This window comes from Talpa europaea (assembly GCF_964194135.1).
Source record: "Talpa europaea genome assembly, chromosome: 4".
NCBI classification, from domain to species: Eukaryota; Metazoa; Chordata; class Mammalia; order Eulipotyphla; family Talpidae; genus Talpa; species Talpa europaea.
In genome coordinates this window covers 42793334-42812623 of record NC_140070.1, presented here as the reverse complement: position 1 = coordinate 42812623, position 19290 = coordinate 42793334, and the positions used below count along the sequence as shown (strand labels likewise).

The 19290-nt window shown below is 36.2% G+C and overlaps 1 protein-coding gene across 1 annotated transcript in view; it reads left to right on the top strand.

Annotated features, from left to right (window-relative positions):
- DLC1 (DLC1 Rho GTPase activating protein) overlaps positions 1–19290 on the top strand; it is a gene marked incomplete at both ends in the record, with an annotated part of 350776 nt that overhangs the window by 154410 nt on the left and 177076 nt on the right. The window contains one exon of the mRNA XM_084231354.1: positions 6836–6869. Within this exon, the coding sequence (XP_084087480.1) occupies positions 6836–6869 (34 nt within the window). The remainder of the gene's footprint in view (positions 1–6835; positions 6870–19290) is intronic.

Sequence of the window (19290 nt, the reverse complement as noted above, 5' to 3'; positions counted from 1 at the left end):
CACTGAACTTACATAATAACAAAGTTGGGGAGGGAGACATGATTTATTAAGTTCTGAAAGGAATTTATAATACGGAATTGTGCATAATTCTATTATGAATAATATCATTAACAGGGTTTTGTTGGAATAGAGAAGCATTATAATTAAGAATTTCAATAAATGCTTAAAAAAAAGTTAAGGCAATGTGGTCTAGTCTTGGACTTTTACATTTGTCTAGCTTGCCTAAATAAAGATTACTTTTAATTTAGAATAATAATTAACTTTCCTTTTAAGCCATACTTTCCAATAAAAATGACCTTAACCAGAGTTTTGTCAGGACCTAGAGAGGCAGAAATTTAGTATTTAGCTTCCATAGATTCAGTAACACTTTATCTTTCTAAATTAAGCATGGAATGAGTTTTTCCTTCATTAAAGAATCACCAGCTTAACCAATTTTAAATACAATAAATGCCAATGTTTTTAAAAAGAAGAAAAAATTTAAAAGTCAGAAGCCCAACATATATATTTATCAAATAGGAATCAACCCATCTTTGCTCAGAGATACAGTACAGATGAGCCATGAGCAGCAGCACTAAAATATTCCCTAAGAATCAACTGTGCCTTTGTTCAAACATTTATATACCTATTTTGAACTAGGAGTCCAAAGTTCTAAAGCAGAGCATATAGATGAAGCTATGGTTTTGATCTATAAACCCATAGACATTTCTTAGAATCAATGATCTTAGGAGGAAAAAATTGTTCCATATAACTGACAATTTTTACCAAATAAAACACATTAAATTCTTTTTGGAAATTTGGAATTATATTTCTGAGTTAAATATATATTTATTTCAATTTGGTTGTATGTGTGTGCAGCTTGAAAACAGTCTTCATCCCTTTCTCTGTAACAGAATTTCCATTATCTTCCATTGCATAGTTGAGAAACCAAGATTAATTGGAATCATGATCACCAGAAGAATAAACCCTTGGCGACATTTTGACTTCTTCAGTGTTGGGAATAATAGTATTGACCCAGACTCTTGTCTAATTACCATTTGACCAAATAAAGCTCTGTAACATTGGACAAGGCATTTAATCTCCCTGGACCTCAACATCCTCATAAGCAAAATGACAGAGAAAGAGCTAGATCAGTATTTCCCAGGGTGGCTACATAGACTACTACAGATACACCTGGCACAAAGATAAGCATTTCAAGTTTTAATAGTTATTTATTTTCATGTGTTTTATGATTAATGTAACCAAAACCTCAAACCAATAAATTGATACATTTCATTTTTGTTATTTAGAAAATATCAAATTTAAAAAGGAAATTATTTTAATTACTAAATAATTAATTTTTAGTTGACACATGTATGTGGTTAAAAATTATTACAAAAGTGGTATTCAAAATACTGTAGTTTGGGAAACACAATGAACTGGTATCAAAGTCTCTCTCCACCAAGAAGAGTCCATATTTTTAATGAAAGAATGATGATTGGCAAAGCTAGAGAAATACTTCATAAACCAAAATAGATGATATCAGATTGCCAATCAGACACAGCTCTTCAATGAACTTCTTTGTTCGAATGAAAGCAAACAGAAATTATTCACTGGCTAATATCACAAACTGGAGTGATTTCAAAAGAATCTCTAAATAAAGAGATGGAAGCAAACCCATTTTCTAATGCACCTCTTTCTTTAATGCTATCTTTCATGTCTTCCCAAAAAATGTGAATCCCAAACCCTTCCTGTTTCCCATTGTGCCCTCAATGGACTCTTGTGCCTTCATCTGACATAGAGGTCGTTCCATCACAAAGGGATGTTTCCCAGCCATTCCGAAAGACATAATTACCCATTTTGAAATATTTCTGTAAAATGTGTTTTTGTGGGAACAAAAGTGAATGTTTTCATGAAAGAAATAAATTTCTCTGCCACTGGTTCTTAGATTTTTTTCAAAAAGCAAATGGAGGAAATTCCTATAGAGCAAAGCAGAATATTCCAGATTCTCTTGTATGTGCATCTCTAATATTTAAAAACATGCAAAACAAATACTAACTATAAAGAGAGAAAGCACACAATAAATGGCAGCATTGTATTGTTTACTCCAGGACAAAATAAAAATATCTTAAAGGAACCGATCAGTAGATCTTTCAGTCTATCTCAGCTGCCCATAGTTTGAAAGGGTTGGCTCTCAAAGCACCTTCTTAATGGTAGCAACTCATGGCCCCAATTCCAAACAGCCATTAAGAGAAAAATAATTTATATAAGGAGGGACAGGGGGCCTCCTTTGGTGGTACAAGGGGTTAAGAACCAGCACTATGAAGCTATCTGCAGCCACTGCAGCACGAGTTCCATCTCTGGCCAGGGAGCTACCCACATGGCACAGCAGACCTCTCCTGTCTCGCCTGCTGCTCTCCTTAGGAGTGTATTTCAGTCAGTCTGCCTGTTCTGCTGCCCATTCTGCCTGTGGTGAATCCTCTCACACACACAGCCACCCCCCACCCCCGCTGCATCTCTGGCCTGCACCCCAGCTCTTGTATGCGTAAATAAATAAATCTTTAAAAAAAATAAGTGAAGGATATGGCATATTAATAAAAATGACATTAAAGTAGAAAAACCATATTCCTTTTAAATCATCAAGAAAAATTAGATCAATTATAATAGTTCAACTGTCATTGTATGGGAAAGTCTTCAGATATTACATCTACTACTTCTGTTATTATTTATGTTCACAGCTTCTGTGTAGTTGGTATGAGTTCCTAAAAGGTGTCCAGCAGAAGTACTTCTGTAAGCACAGAAAACCAGCATAGCAGTAAGACAAAAGAAACAACATATGTCTACAATACTTCCCCAAGTCATGTCAAAATCAGCATTTCCCCAATTATATTTTACATCCCCAAATACAAACAGACACACGCACACAGGCTAAGTGCCCACACACAGCCTTTAAAGACCTCATTAAGAGAAAACAAATTATTCCTCCTATTTTATGAAAAAGCTTTCTTTGTAATGGATCTCTTTTTAAGCTCAATTGCAAAACACCTTAACAGATCAACTTCAATAAAGATGTAAAATGCTATTGAATGATGTGTATAGACATTGAAAAAGTTGTTAGCCTATCATTTGAATATCATAGAAAGGAATAACAAAAGACTGTGATTTTTTTTTCCCTTCATTTGGAAGTTATTAGTAGACTTTCCTTTGTTCCATTGAGAAATGAAAAAAGAAAATATGAAGTTACAGCAAACCCATATGGCCAGCAGGAAAATCCTATTTAATTGCTTTATTGCCAGAAATGTTAAATCACTTCCTGAGGATACAGTTCAAATGAAACATATGGCAGCTATTAACAAAAACCCCTAATGAATTCAAAAATATGCTTTTTATGCAAGTTTTCTCATAAGTAACAAACATGTTGCTTAAACTATATATGCAAATATGCACTTGGTATTTTAATTCCAGAGATATTTGATGAACACTTACTCAAAATCAGACTAGATAGAGCTTGCATGTAATGTTTTTTGTTGTTTTTTTTTCTCCAATACCAAGACTGATAGACCCAAATCTAGCCATACTTCTAAGGAGTCCAAGATAAGAAGAATCTTCTGACCAACAACTCCCTCACAAGAGTTCCATGCCCAAGAGGAACCTTTTCATTTCTACGTGGATAGTCCTAATTATCTTCCTATTGTGTTTAATGCCACAGTAATGATGGTGCTAATTATTGTGATTTAGCATCTATTTTTTGAAACTATTCTTTGGCTTTCCATGTATCTTCTTTGATTCAACTGTGAATTCCACAGAGAAGGAAACTTTCTCAAGATTTTTGTAAGTAGGAGAATATGAGCCACATAATATGAGCCACATAGTAACAAATCAGCAAATAACTTTAATTGAAAAACAAACATCAAAATTTTTAAAATTCAAAGGTTTTCATTTCTGGGAAAATGAATGTATTTGATAAATTTATTCATTAACTATTTCTAAAGAGGCAGTTTTTCCTTAAATTCAAAGATAAATCAATTGAGGGATATCCAGCTGTTACAACTATGTGATTTTACTTTAAAGGAGAAGTTATAAAATTTGGGGTACATTAAAATTTGACCTTCTTGTCTCCACATTATAATCTGGTCATTGTAGTTATTTAATGAAAGTGAGACTTGGTAGCTTTAAAGAATCACACAGAACATGGTGAGGTTCTAAATTAGCATACATTGTCTACATGAAGTATTGGCATTGACTATATGAAGGCTAAAGTATTTTCACTTAGTACAATTCATTAACATTTTTGTTAAATGTTTACTTATACATGCTCTGTTATGCACTTTGTAATCAAATAAAATAAAATGTGGAAAAGGACTGATTTGAGTTTGTCTTAAATGCCCTATCTATCAGGAGAGAGCTTACTTAGATAATTTCTAAATGTGAAAAGGATCCTGCGTAATGATTTTGTACTATAAGTCAATTGTTTTATTGTAGGACCACTCCAAAGCTTTCTCCGTCTTCATTTCTTTGAAATTGGTGTGTCTCTGGTTTGTAGTTGCTTGTTGATTTTGATTTTTACTTTATTATAATTAGTCTTTTTCCTGGTCCCTTTTTTAGGTTTTCTAAATTCCTGCTAAAGATGGAAATTCCATATGATCCAGCAATTTCACTCCTAGGTATTTACCCAAAGGATACAGAAACATTAATTCAAAAGGGCACCTGCACCCCTTCCCCTATGTTTATAGCAGCACTATTTACAATAGCTAAGCTATGGAAACAACCCAAATGCCCAAAAACAGATGACTGGATCAAGAAGATGTGGTACATATTGCCAATATCTTTTTGAGGATAAAGTGAATATGCAGAGAAGAAAATGATCGCATGATGACTTACAATTATTAGAACTAGATGATTTACAATTATTAGAACTAGATCGCATGACGATTTACAATCATCAGTGACTTTACTGATACTTCCACAGCTCTCATTTTCCTTCTCTTTTATTTTCAACTTTATTGAGTTATAATGAACAAATAAAATTGTAAGATATTGGGCCTCCCAGGTGACCTAGGGGTTAAGTCTCAGCGCTATCACCACTATGGCTTGAGTTGGATCCCTGGCCGGGGAGATAACCCATATAAGGTGCAACAGACCTCTCCTGTCCCCCTGCTGTTCCTCTCATCAGTGCATTTCAGTAAATCTGCCTGTTTTGCTTCCCACTCTGTCATCAGTGAATTCTCTTCCCCCTCCTCATCTCTGGCCTACACCGCAGTTCTTCTATGAAAAACTAAATAATTTTTTTAAAAAAAGTGTAAGATATTTAAAAAGCACAGCTGTTACATATAAACTCTTTTTAGCAGATTTCGATTACATAACAGTGTTATCAACTATATTACCATGTTTCACATTAGACCCTCAGACATTATTCGCTTTATAGCTGAAAATTTGTACCTTTTTGCAAGCCTCTCCCTATTTTTCCAACCGTCTATCCCCTGGCAATCACTTTTCTACTCCGTTTCTGAGTTTCCTTTTTTTGTTTGGTTTTTTTTTTTAAGATTTATTTATTTATTTATACAAGCACTGGGTATAGTCAGAAGTGCAGCAGGGCAAGAGAATTCACCAGAGCAAGAGTGGGGAGAAGAACAGGCAGAAGGACCGAAGTACACTGCTGAGGGGAGCAGCAGGCGTGGCAGGAGAGGTCTGCGCGCCATGTGGGACCCTCGCCTGCAGCCTATGGAACAGGCTCTGCAGAGGCTGCGGGCAGCTTCGCAGCCCAGCACTCAACTGTTGTGCCACCAGGGGAGGCCCTGAGTTTCTATTTTTTAGATTTCTCATTTAAGTAACACTGTGAAATATCTGCCTTCCTGTTTTTCTTAAGATTTATTTGTTTATGCATACAAGAACTGGGGTGTAGGCCAGAGGTGCAGGGGGTGAGAGGATTCACCAGAGACAGAGTGGGGAACAGAACAAGCGGATCTACTGAAATACACTGCTGAGGGGAGCAGGAGACTAGACAGGAGAGGTCTGCGGCACCATGTGGGTCAGGTCCCCAGCCGGGGATTGAAGTAGTGCTGCAGTGGCTGCTGATAGCTTGATAGTGCTGAGACTTAAACCCTTGTGCCACCAGGGAGGCCCAATATTTGCCTTCCTTTCTGGCTTACTTCACTCAACATAATACCCTCAAAGTCCATCCACGTTGTTGCAAAAGGCTGGGTGTCTTTCTTTCTCATGACTGAATAATATTCAACTATATATAGATACATATATAGATATATAGATATAGATATAGATACGGAGATCATATATTCATGATCTGTTCATCCATTGCCGAACACTTAGACCGCCCCTATATTTTGGCTATTGTGAATAATGCCCCAGTGACTAGGGGAGTGCATCTATCTCTTCAAGACTCTCTCTTCATTTCCTTTGTATGTGCCCAGAAGTTGGATTGCTGTATCAGACTGTAAATTTTCAATTTTTGAGGACCCTTCGTACATACTGTTTTCCATTTTGGCTGCACCAATTTACGTTCCCACTAAGAGTGCACTAGGTACCCATTACTCCACATCCTCTCCAACACTGATATATATTGTTTTAACAGCTATTCTAGAAGCTGTGAGACTATATTGCATTGTGACTTGACTTGTGTTTCTATGGTAATTAGTGATATTGAGCACCTTTTCATGTAGCTCTTGGCCATGTGTGAGTCTTCTTTGGAAAAATTTCTGATTCCTCTCCCCTCTCATTTTTCTCCTATCAGGTTCTATTTAATATTTACTCCATTTACAGCACTTTATTTTATTCCTAATTATGTTATTTGATGTTTCTTTCTAATAATTTTGCAATTTTGTGGTTTTTATTTTTTTTACAGGCTGTTCCAGGTATTTCAGAGAAGGAAAAGGCTGGTAAGTTGACATATGGCAATTTTTTCCTCCTTTCTATTTTAGATTAAAAAAATCCATTTCATATCATTAGATATCTAAAATGTATCACTCTCTGGGATAATATTATTGTTAATTCCTGAAAAATCAAATTTTTTCTCAATATATTTTTAAAAGTGATTTGATAACACATTACATCGTTTAGAAAAAGATGCATGCTTCTTGTAGCCTTACTTGCAGCTACAAGCATGTTTGTTTCTCGAGCAAAGCAATTATATGTTTTTCAAGCTACTAAGGAATGGTCTTTGGAAATCAGCTATTAATAAATATCAAGATTCACTTTTTAACCTTAAATAGCTTATTTAGTATTCATCGAAAAAGTTGTACTTGTTTAAAGCTGATGCTGTAGCTTCAAAATACAAATGTGAAGCAATATGACTAATTATCAATATATCAAAGAAAAATTATATTGTTCTGTTATCTGTGCTATAATTTAATCATTTAATAGTATTATGGAAAATGGATAAGGATTGATGAGAAACATGGGGATGTGAAAAACTAAACTTGGATTGGTGGAATTATGTGTTTTCTAAAAATATTTAGATCTTCAATATTGTCTTATATTTCCTATGTAATAATAATGTTTGCTTTTAAAAAATTAGGTTTAAAATATGCTACCAACCTGAAGCACTTGACTTGCCTTTTAGACATTTGTGATTTTTAAGGTTCATATTAAAAGTTTTATCTAAAAAAAGATGTCATGACTTCAAGTGACATCACACAAAACATTAGTTTGATGGGATTTTTATACTTTCTCATTCAGTGACCTATTGTTGTTGCTACATAGTTTTCACACATGTGTTTTCATAGTCTGTTCTTTGGTGAGCTAAGTATTCTCTAGGGATTAGGCTGTGTTTGATCTCTTCACTTTAATATGTTGAAAGGTAACGCTTCAGAATAGAAGGAAGATGTTGAGACAGTATCATGTGTCTGTTCAAGAGAATAATTGCTCCATTTAACAATGTAGCAGTAACACATGGATTCATAGCATATATTAAAGGAATTCTAATTATATTTCTTGAGCTCCAATATCTTAAATGGATCATGTTAGCTATGCAGCTATAACAAGAAATAAATGAACACAAAATAAGTGGTTAACCGAACGTTTGTTTCACAAAGAAAAATAAACTTAGTCAAAAATCTTGCTTTATCTTAGGTTATGGCATTCTCTACAATCCCAAGATTAGCTGCAATGTAAACAAAGTATATGGCAGATCAAAGTTGTCATCCTGTTCTGGAATATCAGGAAATTCTTTTGTACCCCAAGAAAAAATTTGGGTGTGAACTGTTGGTTTTGGGGGGAAGGAAAGACGGTGTATAAGTGCCATTGTTTAAATAAATAGAAAGGCAAAAAATTATCTTTGCCCTCTGTCACTTGAATGATTTGTTTGACAGGGAGAAGCACTTATTTTATCAAACCTCTCAAATATTTGGAAAATATTTTTATTAAAACAAAGAAATAATTAAACAGCAAGCATAAGTATAATGCAAGCACCACATTTTAGCATTATCTTAGAAAGTTTAATTCTCAAAGACAACAAAGAGTAAAATTAATTGGCACTATTTAGCAATCTCTTTGGACTTTTTCTGTACTACTGAAGAACAGATGGAGAGTTTATAAACAGTATCACAGAAATTCAATAAGATGACTTGTGAAAAGTAGGATCCACCAACTGATAAACATGACCTACCCAAGCCCTGGGCATCTGATGCCCCATCTCAATTTCTTAAGCCATAATGGACTGATTTGAGTGGAACCTGGCTTCAATGTGAAAACATAAGAATGACTGGAATTTACTCCAGAATTAATTTTGATTTAAATTTCCTGAGAATGTTCTGGTTTGTTTAGGAAAAATATGTGTTGTTTGATAAATTGATAGAAAAGAATTTTTTTTTAAATCAGTGAATTTACATGCCAAGATTATGAATTTATGTTTGGATATTTTATTAATAATGGTAACAGATTTGACACTTCAATAGAGAAAATGTTTTATTTCAAAAGTTTTAAGGGATCTCAGCTGTCTAAGCAACCTAGGTCTTCTATTTCTAAACTTTACTCTGCCCCATTTAAAACATCAAAAATATTTTGAATACAAAATGTGAATCTCTTTATTCCTTTCTTTATGAATCTCTGTTTTTAAGCTCTGCTGGACAGAGGAATGACCATGAAGTCAGAGGACCCACTCAATCTTCTAGGAGTTAATTGAGCTCTTAAATAGGATTAAACTTCATACCCACCCTAAGGCCTATCATTTCTTTTTTTTTTTTCTGTCTTGCTAAGTGAATGTAGCCTATTGTTCCTTATTAAGAAGGTCTATTTTTAATCTGGATGACCTCTCATCCAAGCCAACTGGAACCAACTCCACCAAGCTTTGCAAAGCTCTAAACAAAATCATTTGGGGCACATTCCATTAATAATTCTTGAATTGCACTTGTGTGGCTGTCCCTGCATGTGCTTTTAAGTAGCCATTTTCTATTCTGATCCATGTTGCTTTGTAAATACAGCCTACTAGAATCAGTTCTGCTACTTCTCTCCCAGCTTAAAGTGACAAAAATTTCCAAAGGAAAACAATTTTGAAATTACCTTTGTTGTTTATTTAGTCCATAAATGCTTATTGAATAGAACATGTATTAGGCATCTTTAGGTTCTATTGAGAAACAGTTGTGAATAAGGTGGTCTGACCTAAAGGAAATCAAACTCTAATTGAGAATATTCCAGCACGCCAGAATTCTCCTTCTCCTCTCAACTGCTTTGCCCTGCTTACTCAGAAAGTTTCCCAAGACAAAGAATCAAATAAAAATGTTTTTAAGAGACTCTACTGGAATATGCATTGTTTGGATCTGAAATGGAGTCAAATCAATTTGTATTTAAAAAAAAAATCACAATTAATCATGCAAGTATTATAATGTACTTTTACCCAACACACGATAATCTCACATAATTTCCATTCTGCCACCAGAGTCTATAGGCCTCTAGAGAGTGGGCCCAGTGCCATTGACATCTGCTTCCTATCTGTGCGACTTAGAGCAAGTTACCTACTCTCCTCATTTCCCTCATTTCTAGAGTATAAATAAAGAAGCTGCCATGTTATTATGAGACAACAATACTTGGCACAAATTAGGCCCTAAAACATGGTAGCTGTTTTTTTTTTAATGATAATTAGTTGTGCTTATAACTAGCATGTATACCAGCCAAACAGAAGCTAGATGCGTTACTGTTGCCCACGTCTGCTCCAAGTGTTCTTAAATGCTTCCTCAGGGCACCAATTAACAGCCAAGCAGCTGTCCATGTGCAAGAAAGAGATCACTTTTTTCATAAGCCTTTGAGTAAATTAATTTAGACAGAGGTTATCACACAGTATAGATGGAGTTGGTTTCATTTTAACCTAACATTAGATATCCTTATCTCTATTAAACTGAAATTCTCTCTTGGGCCTCCCCTGGTGGTGCAGCAGTTGAGTGCTGGCCTGGGAAGCTGCCCGCAGCCTCTGCAGTGCCACTTCGATCCCTGGCCATCAGCAGAGTGTCCCACATGGCGCTACAGACCTCTCCTACCACGCCTGCTGTTCCCCTCAGCAGTATATTTTGTCGGTGTGCCTGTTCTGTTCCCCACTCTGGCTCTGGTGAATTCTCTCACTGTCCTGCACTTCTGACTGTATCCAGTGCTTATATAAATAAATAAATAAATAAATAAATAAATCTTTTTTTTTTAAAGAAAATAAATAAATAAATATATAGACTGAAATTCTCTCTTATAAATAACCTTTGATTTTCACAAAAGGTTAGTCCCTGAGAAATGTATACCCTGTGATCCATTTTGCGATGACTATATTATCCTCCTGGATACATAGTCCCTGGGGTAATTGAATCCTGTCTACCCAGCAACCACCCTGCCCCACCTCACATCCTGCATGTAGTCCTGTCCACACCACCTTCTAATCATCCCTTGTCTGTTCTCCCTGCTATTGCTGTAATGCAGTCTTTGGCTTTCCACTAGACTTTTACAACAGCTTCCAGAACTGGTTTCCTTAATTTATCATTAGATCAGCCACTCTCTACACAGTCACTAGAGTTATCTTTGAAAAACATGACTCGATCATAGCAATTCAGGTTTACATTTTTTTTTTTTTCCTATCCATAGGGTATGGTCAATCTTTCCTCCTTGGTGTACTTGACCAATTGTAATCTGGATGCAGTATAAGCTATTTACTGTAGATGCCAATCTTGCCCCTCCTCCCCGACAACCACCCTACACCCTTCTTTGCCAAAGCACTGTGCCCTGGTAGCTGACCTCTGTGGGAAAAATCAATGAGTTTCCCACCTTTCTATCTTCCTCATTCCAGCAATAAGGGCCCCCCAGCAGGAGGCTGAGGGTGGAGGAGGCAATGGACTGTGAGGTTGGGTAGTACATCCTGCTCCCATCTGCCTCCCTGGGAGCAATGCTGGCTTTGCTCAGGTGGCCCTTTCCACTCAAATATTCCAGTTTTAACAACCATTCTTTTTTCTTGCTCTTGTAGTTTCCTTGCATATTTATCAATCATTCTATTACTAAACTCACCTTACAAATGTAAGGTGTACCCAATGTGCCATCTGTTTCCTACGAGGAATCTCACCAATATACCTACTGATATGTTCTTCTCTGCTTATTCCTTTGTGTTTGTATGCTTATCCAACTTCAGCCACCACATAAAACCACAGAATCACTTCTAACTATCTATATCTCTGTCTAGATCATGCAACTATCTTTAAATTATATATACACAAAAGGGAGAAATAGTAAAATGGCCTATTCAGGGGGAAAAATATGAGCCATGATTTTCTCCCTCTTAAATGAAAATACTTTCATTGCATAAGAAAGAACAATATTTACCTTTATGAACTAGACTGTGTTCTCTATTACAGAGAAGCACTTGACTTAGAAAATTAACATTCTATTTTAGTCACTAAAATGTGATTCTGAGAGTATATTTGAAAAGTAATATGGAAACTTTCATTCTAAAATTAAATCACAGAACACCTCACAATTTCTGTCAGGCTGTATGGCAGTCCATGGAAAACAGACCATTATCATTAGCTCAAAATGGCTATCCTCACCCTATCCTCAAAATAATATTTATTGTATTATATCCAAGGATATTTTCTCCTTAATGAACTATTTCCCAGGCAAAGTTAATTGTTTATTGTTCTGTGCACCTAGAAAACTTTTCTAGAGTATTTTATTTGTGTATTCTATGATTGAAACAGCTATGCGCTTATAGTAAGTGTTCTGTAAACACATGGTAATAAGTTATAATTACAAAGGTGATTTGGCTTCAATCTGAATGATTTAGAATTAATATGACTCTAAAACATTTCATTTAACTTCCCCCACCCACTCTATCCATTACTCCTACCACCTCCACAACTACAAACATCTCCACCAGGTAATTGGTAGGTATTATCTGGAGGCCTGTCCCTTACAAGTGTGTAAAGGGCACCACTGAAAAAGATGACTGAGTATCTGATTTTAGTTGCATTCCTTGGTCTTTTTCTTAGAACAGTTATTCTCACCTTCCATTTATTTCATTAACCATAAAATGTAAAAAATAAAAATAATGTGTAATTTTAGCCTGAAACATTTGTGAAAGATAGCTTTCATAAGCATAAAAAATCCAAAGTCTCTCCAGACTTTGTGTTGTGATCAGTAAAGCAGAAAGCAGAAGTCAAACTATTCTTTGTCACAAATGCAGAAGGGGGAAAAATCAGGTTTTCATAATTTCATTCAAATTCATATTCAAAACCTAGAAATGGTTCCTTGTTAGGCATTAATTTTATTGGTTACATTTGAGCACTGAAAAGGGAAATGCAGGTGGCCTAAAAAAATATTTAACTAAAATGAAAATATATTCCCCCTTTTCCAATCTGATCATCACAGCTTCAGTGCAGAGAATTAGCCATGTGAACTATTCCACTCTAAGCCGTTTTCCAATATTTGCAGATCCCAAGGCATCTGATGGGAAAAAATGTAGTACTGCTCTAATTCAGAGTCCTCTTTGTAAGACTACTGCCCTATTTTATGTCTCTATGTTCATGTTGATCAGGCAGTTTTAATGCCGATCACCCAGTACACTATAAGCACCTAGAAAGAAAGAATTTTATTTCATTCAACTCTGTAGTCTCCATGCCTGGGGTTATTGATGTTTGGTAAATGAATGAATAAATGAAATCTTTTTGAAAATCAGCAAATGCTGTATCTATACCCTAAATACTCCTAAAGCCAAATGTAAAATCTTATTATACTATTCTAAGTGAAGCTCTTTTCTTTTTTTTTTTTAAGATTGATTTATTTGTGTATACAAGAGCTGAGGTACAGGCCAGAGTATAGGGGCTGAGAGGATACACCAGAGACAGAGTGGGGAACAGAACAGGCCGACTGACCAAAGTACACTGCTGAGGGGAGTAGCGGGCGAGTCAGGAGAGGTCTGCGGCGTCATGTGGGTAGCTCCCTGGCCAGCCAGGGATCGAACTCATGCTGCAGAGGCTGTGGACCACTTCATAGGTTGCATCTTAACCCCTTGTGCCACCAGGGAGGCCCAAGCTCTTTATTTTAATTGCAATGCCTCCCAGCTGTTGTATAGGGTTCAGCAGGACCTGAAAATTGTCTTTATCTGGCCAGAGTGGGCTTTGGCCAACATTCCAAATTCTTTATTCCCTTTCACTCTCAGAAAGTGAATTTCATTATTTTTCTAGTAAAGGCTTATAAATACTCACTTGCTTCACTTTTCTAAGTACTATGGTCTTTTCTTGCCTGTTTTTTTATGAGGAAGGAATTTAGGGTATGACCACATATAACCTCTCAGTTTTTCTAAAACCAATGTAAACTAATCCTTGAGAAGTTGGCTGTGGTTGACTGGGCTGTTGAGGGGAAACACATTAGCTTTCAGGTATCAGGGAATTCATGAAAAATATAGGTAAGCTATTCTTAAAAGCCAGAAGCCTTCAATTAATAGGAAAATTTTAAATAAATGTAATTTTCTAAATCTATGTCTTAATGTTTTGTTGGTATTTCATTTATTACCAAGTAGGTAAAATAAATATATGATATCTCCAAAACCAATCAAGCAAATTTTCTTCTCTTTTTGATTATATTTCAATCAGTACAGGTGCTCGAGGATTTTTCTTTTTACAAGCTCCCGTTCAAGTGTTACCTTCTGTACTTGAAATAGTCTACCAGGTCTCTGTATCTGCAGATGTGTGTATCTTTCTGACATTTGGTGATTCCCATGATATATTTTTGTTCTTTAATTATCTTCCATATCAGGCTATTAACTCCTTAAAGACAGAATTCCTCTGTTCATTTTTGTCATCCCACACCCAATGTAGTATCTTACACAGAGCAGGTGCTCAAGAAATAGTTTTGAATCTGTAAATTTATTCAACATATCAAATAATGCATGCAAACACTTAGTTTATCGCCAGTCTGTCAGTGACCATACCATCTCACAGCATTTGTGACCTTAAAATTTCTTCCATTGTGCACATTTTGTGCCTCCCTTTTTCCTAGAAAGAATGGCTGACAGCAATATAAGAGATGGCTATGAACTACCAGTGCAGGATAACGAGACAGTTTTGCATTTAGTATTTTAATTGACTTTGATCTTTTATCAGTAGAAAAGTAGTTTTTTTTTTTATTTTCAATCTCCCTGAAGCAAAATGAATAATGAAAAGACTCCTTTCTATCAGTTTTATTTTAAAAAAAAATGAAAAAACTTTAGTTTAAGAATCATATCTGATCATTTCTTCTATGCCTCACAATTATCTTTCTAGAACTCCTGGTGTACAGTTAGAGTTTAGTTACTTTTGTTAATAATATGAATATATGGACAAATATGTATCCATAAGATAATTATACATTGATTTTAATTTCTTTGGAAAGTTACATATAACAAGGTATAACCTTGACCTGTATGAGTTCCTGCTGCCATCACTAGCCTTTTTTCCTCTTGTGTCCTTTCCTTAATTGGAAATTTTCATTTTTTTACTTTTTTTCCTACAGGTAAGAGTTTAGATCAATATATCTTCCAATCCCTAAAAGTTCTATTGTAGTTTGAAGATAAGATTTTGAAATATGTCTTATCTAAGCCAGAAATTGAAGGCAATTATTAAACCAGTGCCCAAGAAAACGCTTGTATTCATCCTGCTGTGCAGAAAACCAGACTGACCATTTCAGAAGAATGGATCGTGGATTTAAAAAGTGATATATCTCACTACTGTGATCAGGTAGTAAAGCTACCCATTAGCTTTCTACCTAATAGAATTCTGGAAGTGATGCTTAAGCAAAATGGTTACCAAAATCCTCACTTATCCACCACAATGGGGTTTTGGTTTCAGTTTTAAAATATTTCCAATCATTAAGCTTCCCCGAAAAACACATGCCAGTGACTACCAGACATTAATGTTATCAACTGCTTCTTAAGATGACTGTTAAATCAATTCTTTTCTTTTCCTATGCATTTAAGGAAATAGGTAAATGGGAAATAATATTACAGTTAATCCCGTCTTTAATTTCCCTACCTTTTTTCCCTGTGGTCTTCTCGGATATATTTCTATAGGCATTTTTCCTACTGTGCTGTGAATTCCTAAAAGGCAAGCCTTTTCCCTGCACCTTTAAAGGTTTTTGATTTAATATTGATAAAATGAATGGTTGAATGGGTAATAATAGTAAGCAGATTCTTGGTGCCTGCACTTTTCTAAGCACTTTATAGATACAAACTCATTTAATCCTCTAGCAACCTTATACTAAAGATGTTGTTTTCCACATTATGAATATTCAAAAAATTTCCTGAACTACCCAGCATCAGGTTGTGGCCAAGGCAGGATTCGGAGCAAGCAATGCAGATTAGAACGTACTCTTAACCACTGTGCTGAGTGTGGTAGTTTAACGCCAAGACTCCTCATACAAATTTTCCCATGATCTGGCCTTATCCTTCCTTTCCAACCTTATCTCCCATCGTCTTCTAACATGTGCTTTCCTCTGAAGCCAAGGAAGCAACCTCAATTTTCTTCTGAATTTGCTTCTGCGTAATTCGACCTTCATACCTCCTGTTTCCCTTCAAAACTTACCTCCCCCATTCCCTAAGGACTTACTTGGATCCCACCTTTACTGTGAAGTCTTCTTGATGATATGTGCTCATTTAATTTCATACTTTTTGAAATGATACCTCTCTGGTATGTATAGAGGACTGATCATTTTCATTCCTTTTTTTTAAGATTTATTTATTTTTATACAAGAGCTGGGGCACAGGCCAGAGGCACGGGAGGGTGAAAGGATTCACCAGAGACAGAGCAGGGAACAGAACAGGCACACTGATGAAATACATTGCTGAGGGGAGCAGTGGGTGCGACAGGAGAGGTCTGCTGTGCCATGTGGAATTCTCGCCGTCCAGCTGGGATCAAACCCACACTGCAGAGGCTGCAGACAGCTTCAAGCGCGGCGCTCAACCTGCTGCATCATCGGGGAGGCCCTCATTTTCATTCTTAATCACATGTGCTCTCATGGTCTTTTGAGCATTTTATTTATCTTGGTCTTGCCTCCCCATAGTCTTTCAAGCCCCTTTTTAAAAGTCACTGGAGGGCCTCCCCGGTGGCGCAGCGGTTGAGCGCTGGGTTGCAAAGCTGCCCGCGGCCTCTGCGGCGCCGGTTCGATCCCCGGCTGCTCCCCGGCCACCGGAGGAGGGTCCCACATGGCGCGCAGACCTCTCCTGCCACCCGCTGCTCCCCTCAGCAGTGTACTTCGGTCCTTCTGCCTGCTCTGCTCCCCGCTCTGGCTCTGGTGAATTCTCCCACCCTCCCGTGCTTCTGACTGTACCCAGTGCATGTATAAACAAAACAAACAAACAAATAAATAAATAAAAGCATGCCTCTATTAAAAAAAAAAAAAAGAAGTTTTAAAAAAAAAAAATAAAAGTCACTGGAAACAGTGTTAGCCGCCTAAGAGTTTATTTAATTAACAGATTTTGGTTTTTTAGACAGTTTTAGAGTCACAGAAAAATGTAGAGGAGCGTATGGTTCAAATTCGAGCACATTCTGGTAAATGTTAAACTGAGGCAATAAAGATCAGGAGTTGCCAGGAGTGGTAGAAAGAAGGAATGAATCAAGGGAGCACAAAGGATTTTAGGGGATTTGTTTTGTGTAATTCTGTAATGGTACAGCATCCATTCTTTTCAGATTGTCTTCTTCAACTTAGCTGTATGCTTTCGAGTTCCCCTTCATGTGTTTTCATAACTATAGCTCATTTATTTCAGCACTTAAATAATATTCCATTGTATAGATATGTAGTTAAAGGAATATATTTAGTAACATTTTTAATGTGAAAACTTTTTTAAAGGCATAGATCTAAAACATATTATACCTTCCACTAGTATTAGCTTTTACCTTTTCTTAAGCAAAATCTTTAGCTGTTGATTTTATTTTATTATATATATTTTTTAAAGATTTATTTATGCATACAAGAACTGAGGTACAGGCCAGAGGTGATGGGGGTGAGAGGATTCACCAGAGACAGAGTGGGGAACAGAACAGGCAGGCTGGCTGAAATACACTGACGAGGGGAGCAGCGGGTGAGTCATGAGAGGTCTGCTGAACCATGTGGGTCTCCTCTCTGGCCAGGGATCAAACTCATGCTTCAGTGGCTGCAGATAGCTTCATAGTCTGCATCTTAACCCCTTGCGCCACCAGGAAGACCCCTTTAGCTGTTGATTTTAATGACTTCATTTCTCTCTTGCAATTTCTTCAAGTATAAAAAAAATCCACTACTAAATATGTTATCAATAGCAGTATATTATTTTCTACTTACCATGTAGTCTGAGAAGAGAGCTAGGTACTCCCTCTGCCTTGTCTTTTATACTTACTAAGCTATCCAGCTTATAAATCACTCTTGTTGCAAAGGTGATATTTTCTCTCCCTCTCCATGTCTAATATCACCATTTGTCCTACTTCAAATGTTCTAATAAAAACCATGACCAACTTTAGTAAAAAAAATTAGTAATAATTTCTGTTGGCTACATATTTCTGCCCTTATGCTTTTGCACCTAGAGTTTACTCTTAGGTTTATCCTCCAATCACACTCCTCCTTTAAAAATTCACTTGACTGCCACTTTCTACACATAAACCTTCTCCAGTTGCTCTACTCTGAGATGAACCCTGCTTTGAATCTGACTGGATTCATTGCTCATCTTATCTTCTACCCCTAAAGGAGCATCCCCATGACCTCTTGTCTTAACCCATGCCCTGAGTCAGTAGGACTGGGGTGAGAGGGAGGGGCTGGGAGCACACTTGACTCAAGTCAGAGAAAACATTGGCTGACAAGTGACTGAGGCCAATATCTCTCTCCATCTCTTTTTCCTCTTCCCCAGGAGATTCAATCAACCTGTGCTTTACCTAAGAGTTTATATAGACTGTGAGATGGAACCATAGATGAAAACGTTTTCACACAAAGGTTCAAGATAGCACAGCATTCAGCTTAAGACAGAGAGGTTAGGGACAAAGCAAACTGGGAAAAGAAATGGAATAAGTACCTGCTACTATTGCAAATGACCCATAGGAGTTGGTTCCAGTTCTCAGGACACCCTGCAAATTATCTCTGCATTCTTACACCTCAGGTTTTTAGTTGCATTAGTATGAATGAGTTCTTTGCACTCAGTTCTTTGCACACATCCTTCAAATTCCTATTGAACATCCAGTTAATATCAAAATTAGTCTTTTACTTAATTTTACCTGACAGCTGACATCACTCTCATTTCTAATGCATATATGTCTTGTCCCCCCAAAATGCTAAAAGCAGCCTCAATGAAGACCCGTGACCTACTTTTGTCGGCTGTCTAGTTTGTCTTACTCTATAAGACCTGGTAAGAACTAATTATATAGAGAATGTTCAATAAAATGATAATTTCTCACAGTTAGACTGCCTTTTTTGTCTTAATGCTATATTACTACTTTATACTTAACCTTGTGACCCACAGAACTTCTGGTCCACCTCTTTTAGCCACGCTCATCTACTCAATACCATCATATGACATTCATAGATTTTCTTTTAACCCTTGACCAAATAATTATATAGTTTTAAAAATCATATAACATCATCCTAACATGCCATTCAGTTTTTAATTTGCACTCTAACATATTTGAATCAAGTTTTTTGCCCTTTATATTGACATTTTCAATAGATGATACATTCCCTCATTCCACTAAATATGCTAAGTAAAATGCAGAATAATAATAACTAGTGCTATAAAACCAAAAGAGAGGAGAATATAAACAAACAAGGCAATAATCAGGGGTGAGATAATTGATACATTTTTAAAGTAAAATTTCTTGAATGAGAAAAAAGAATGCTATTTGACTTATC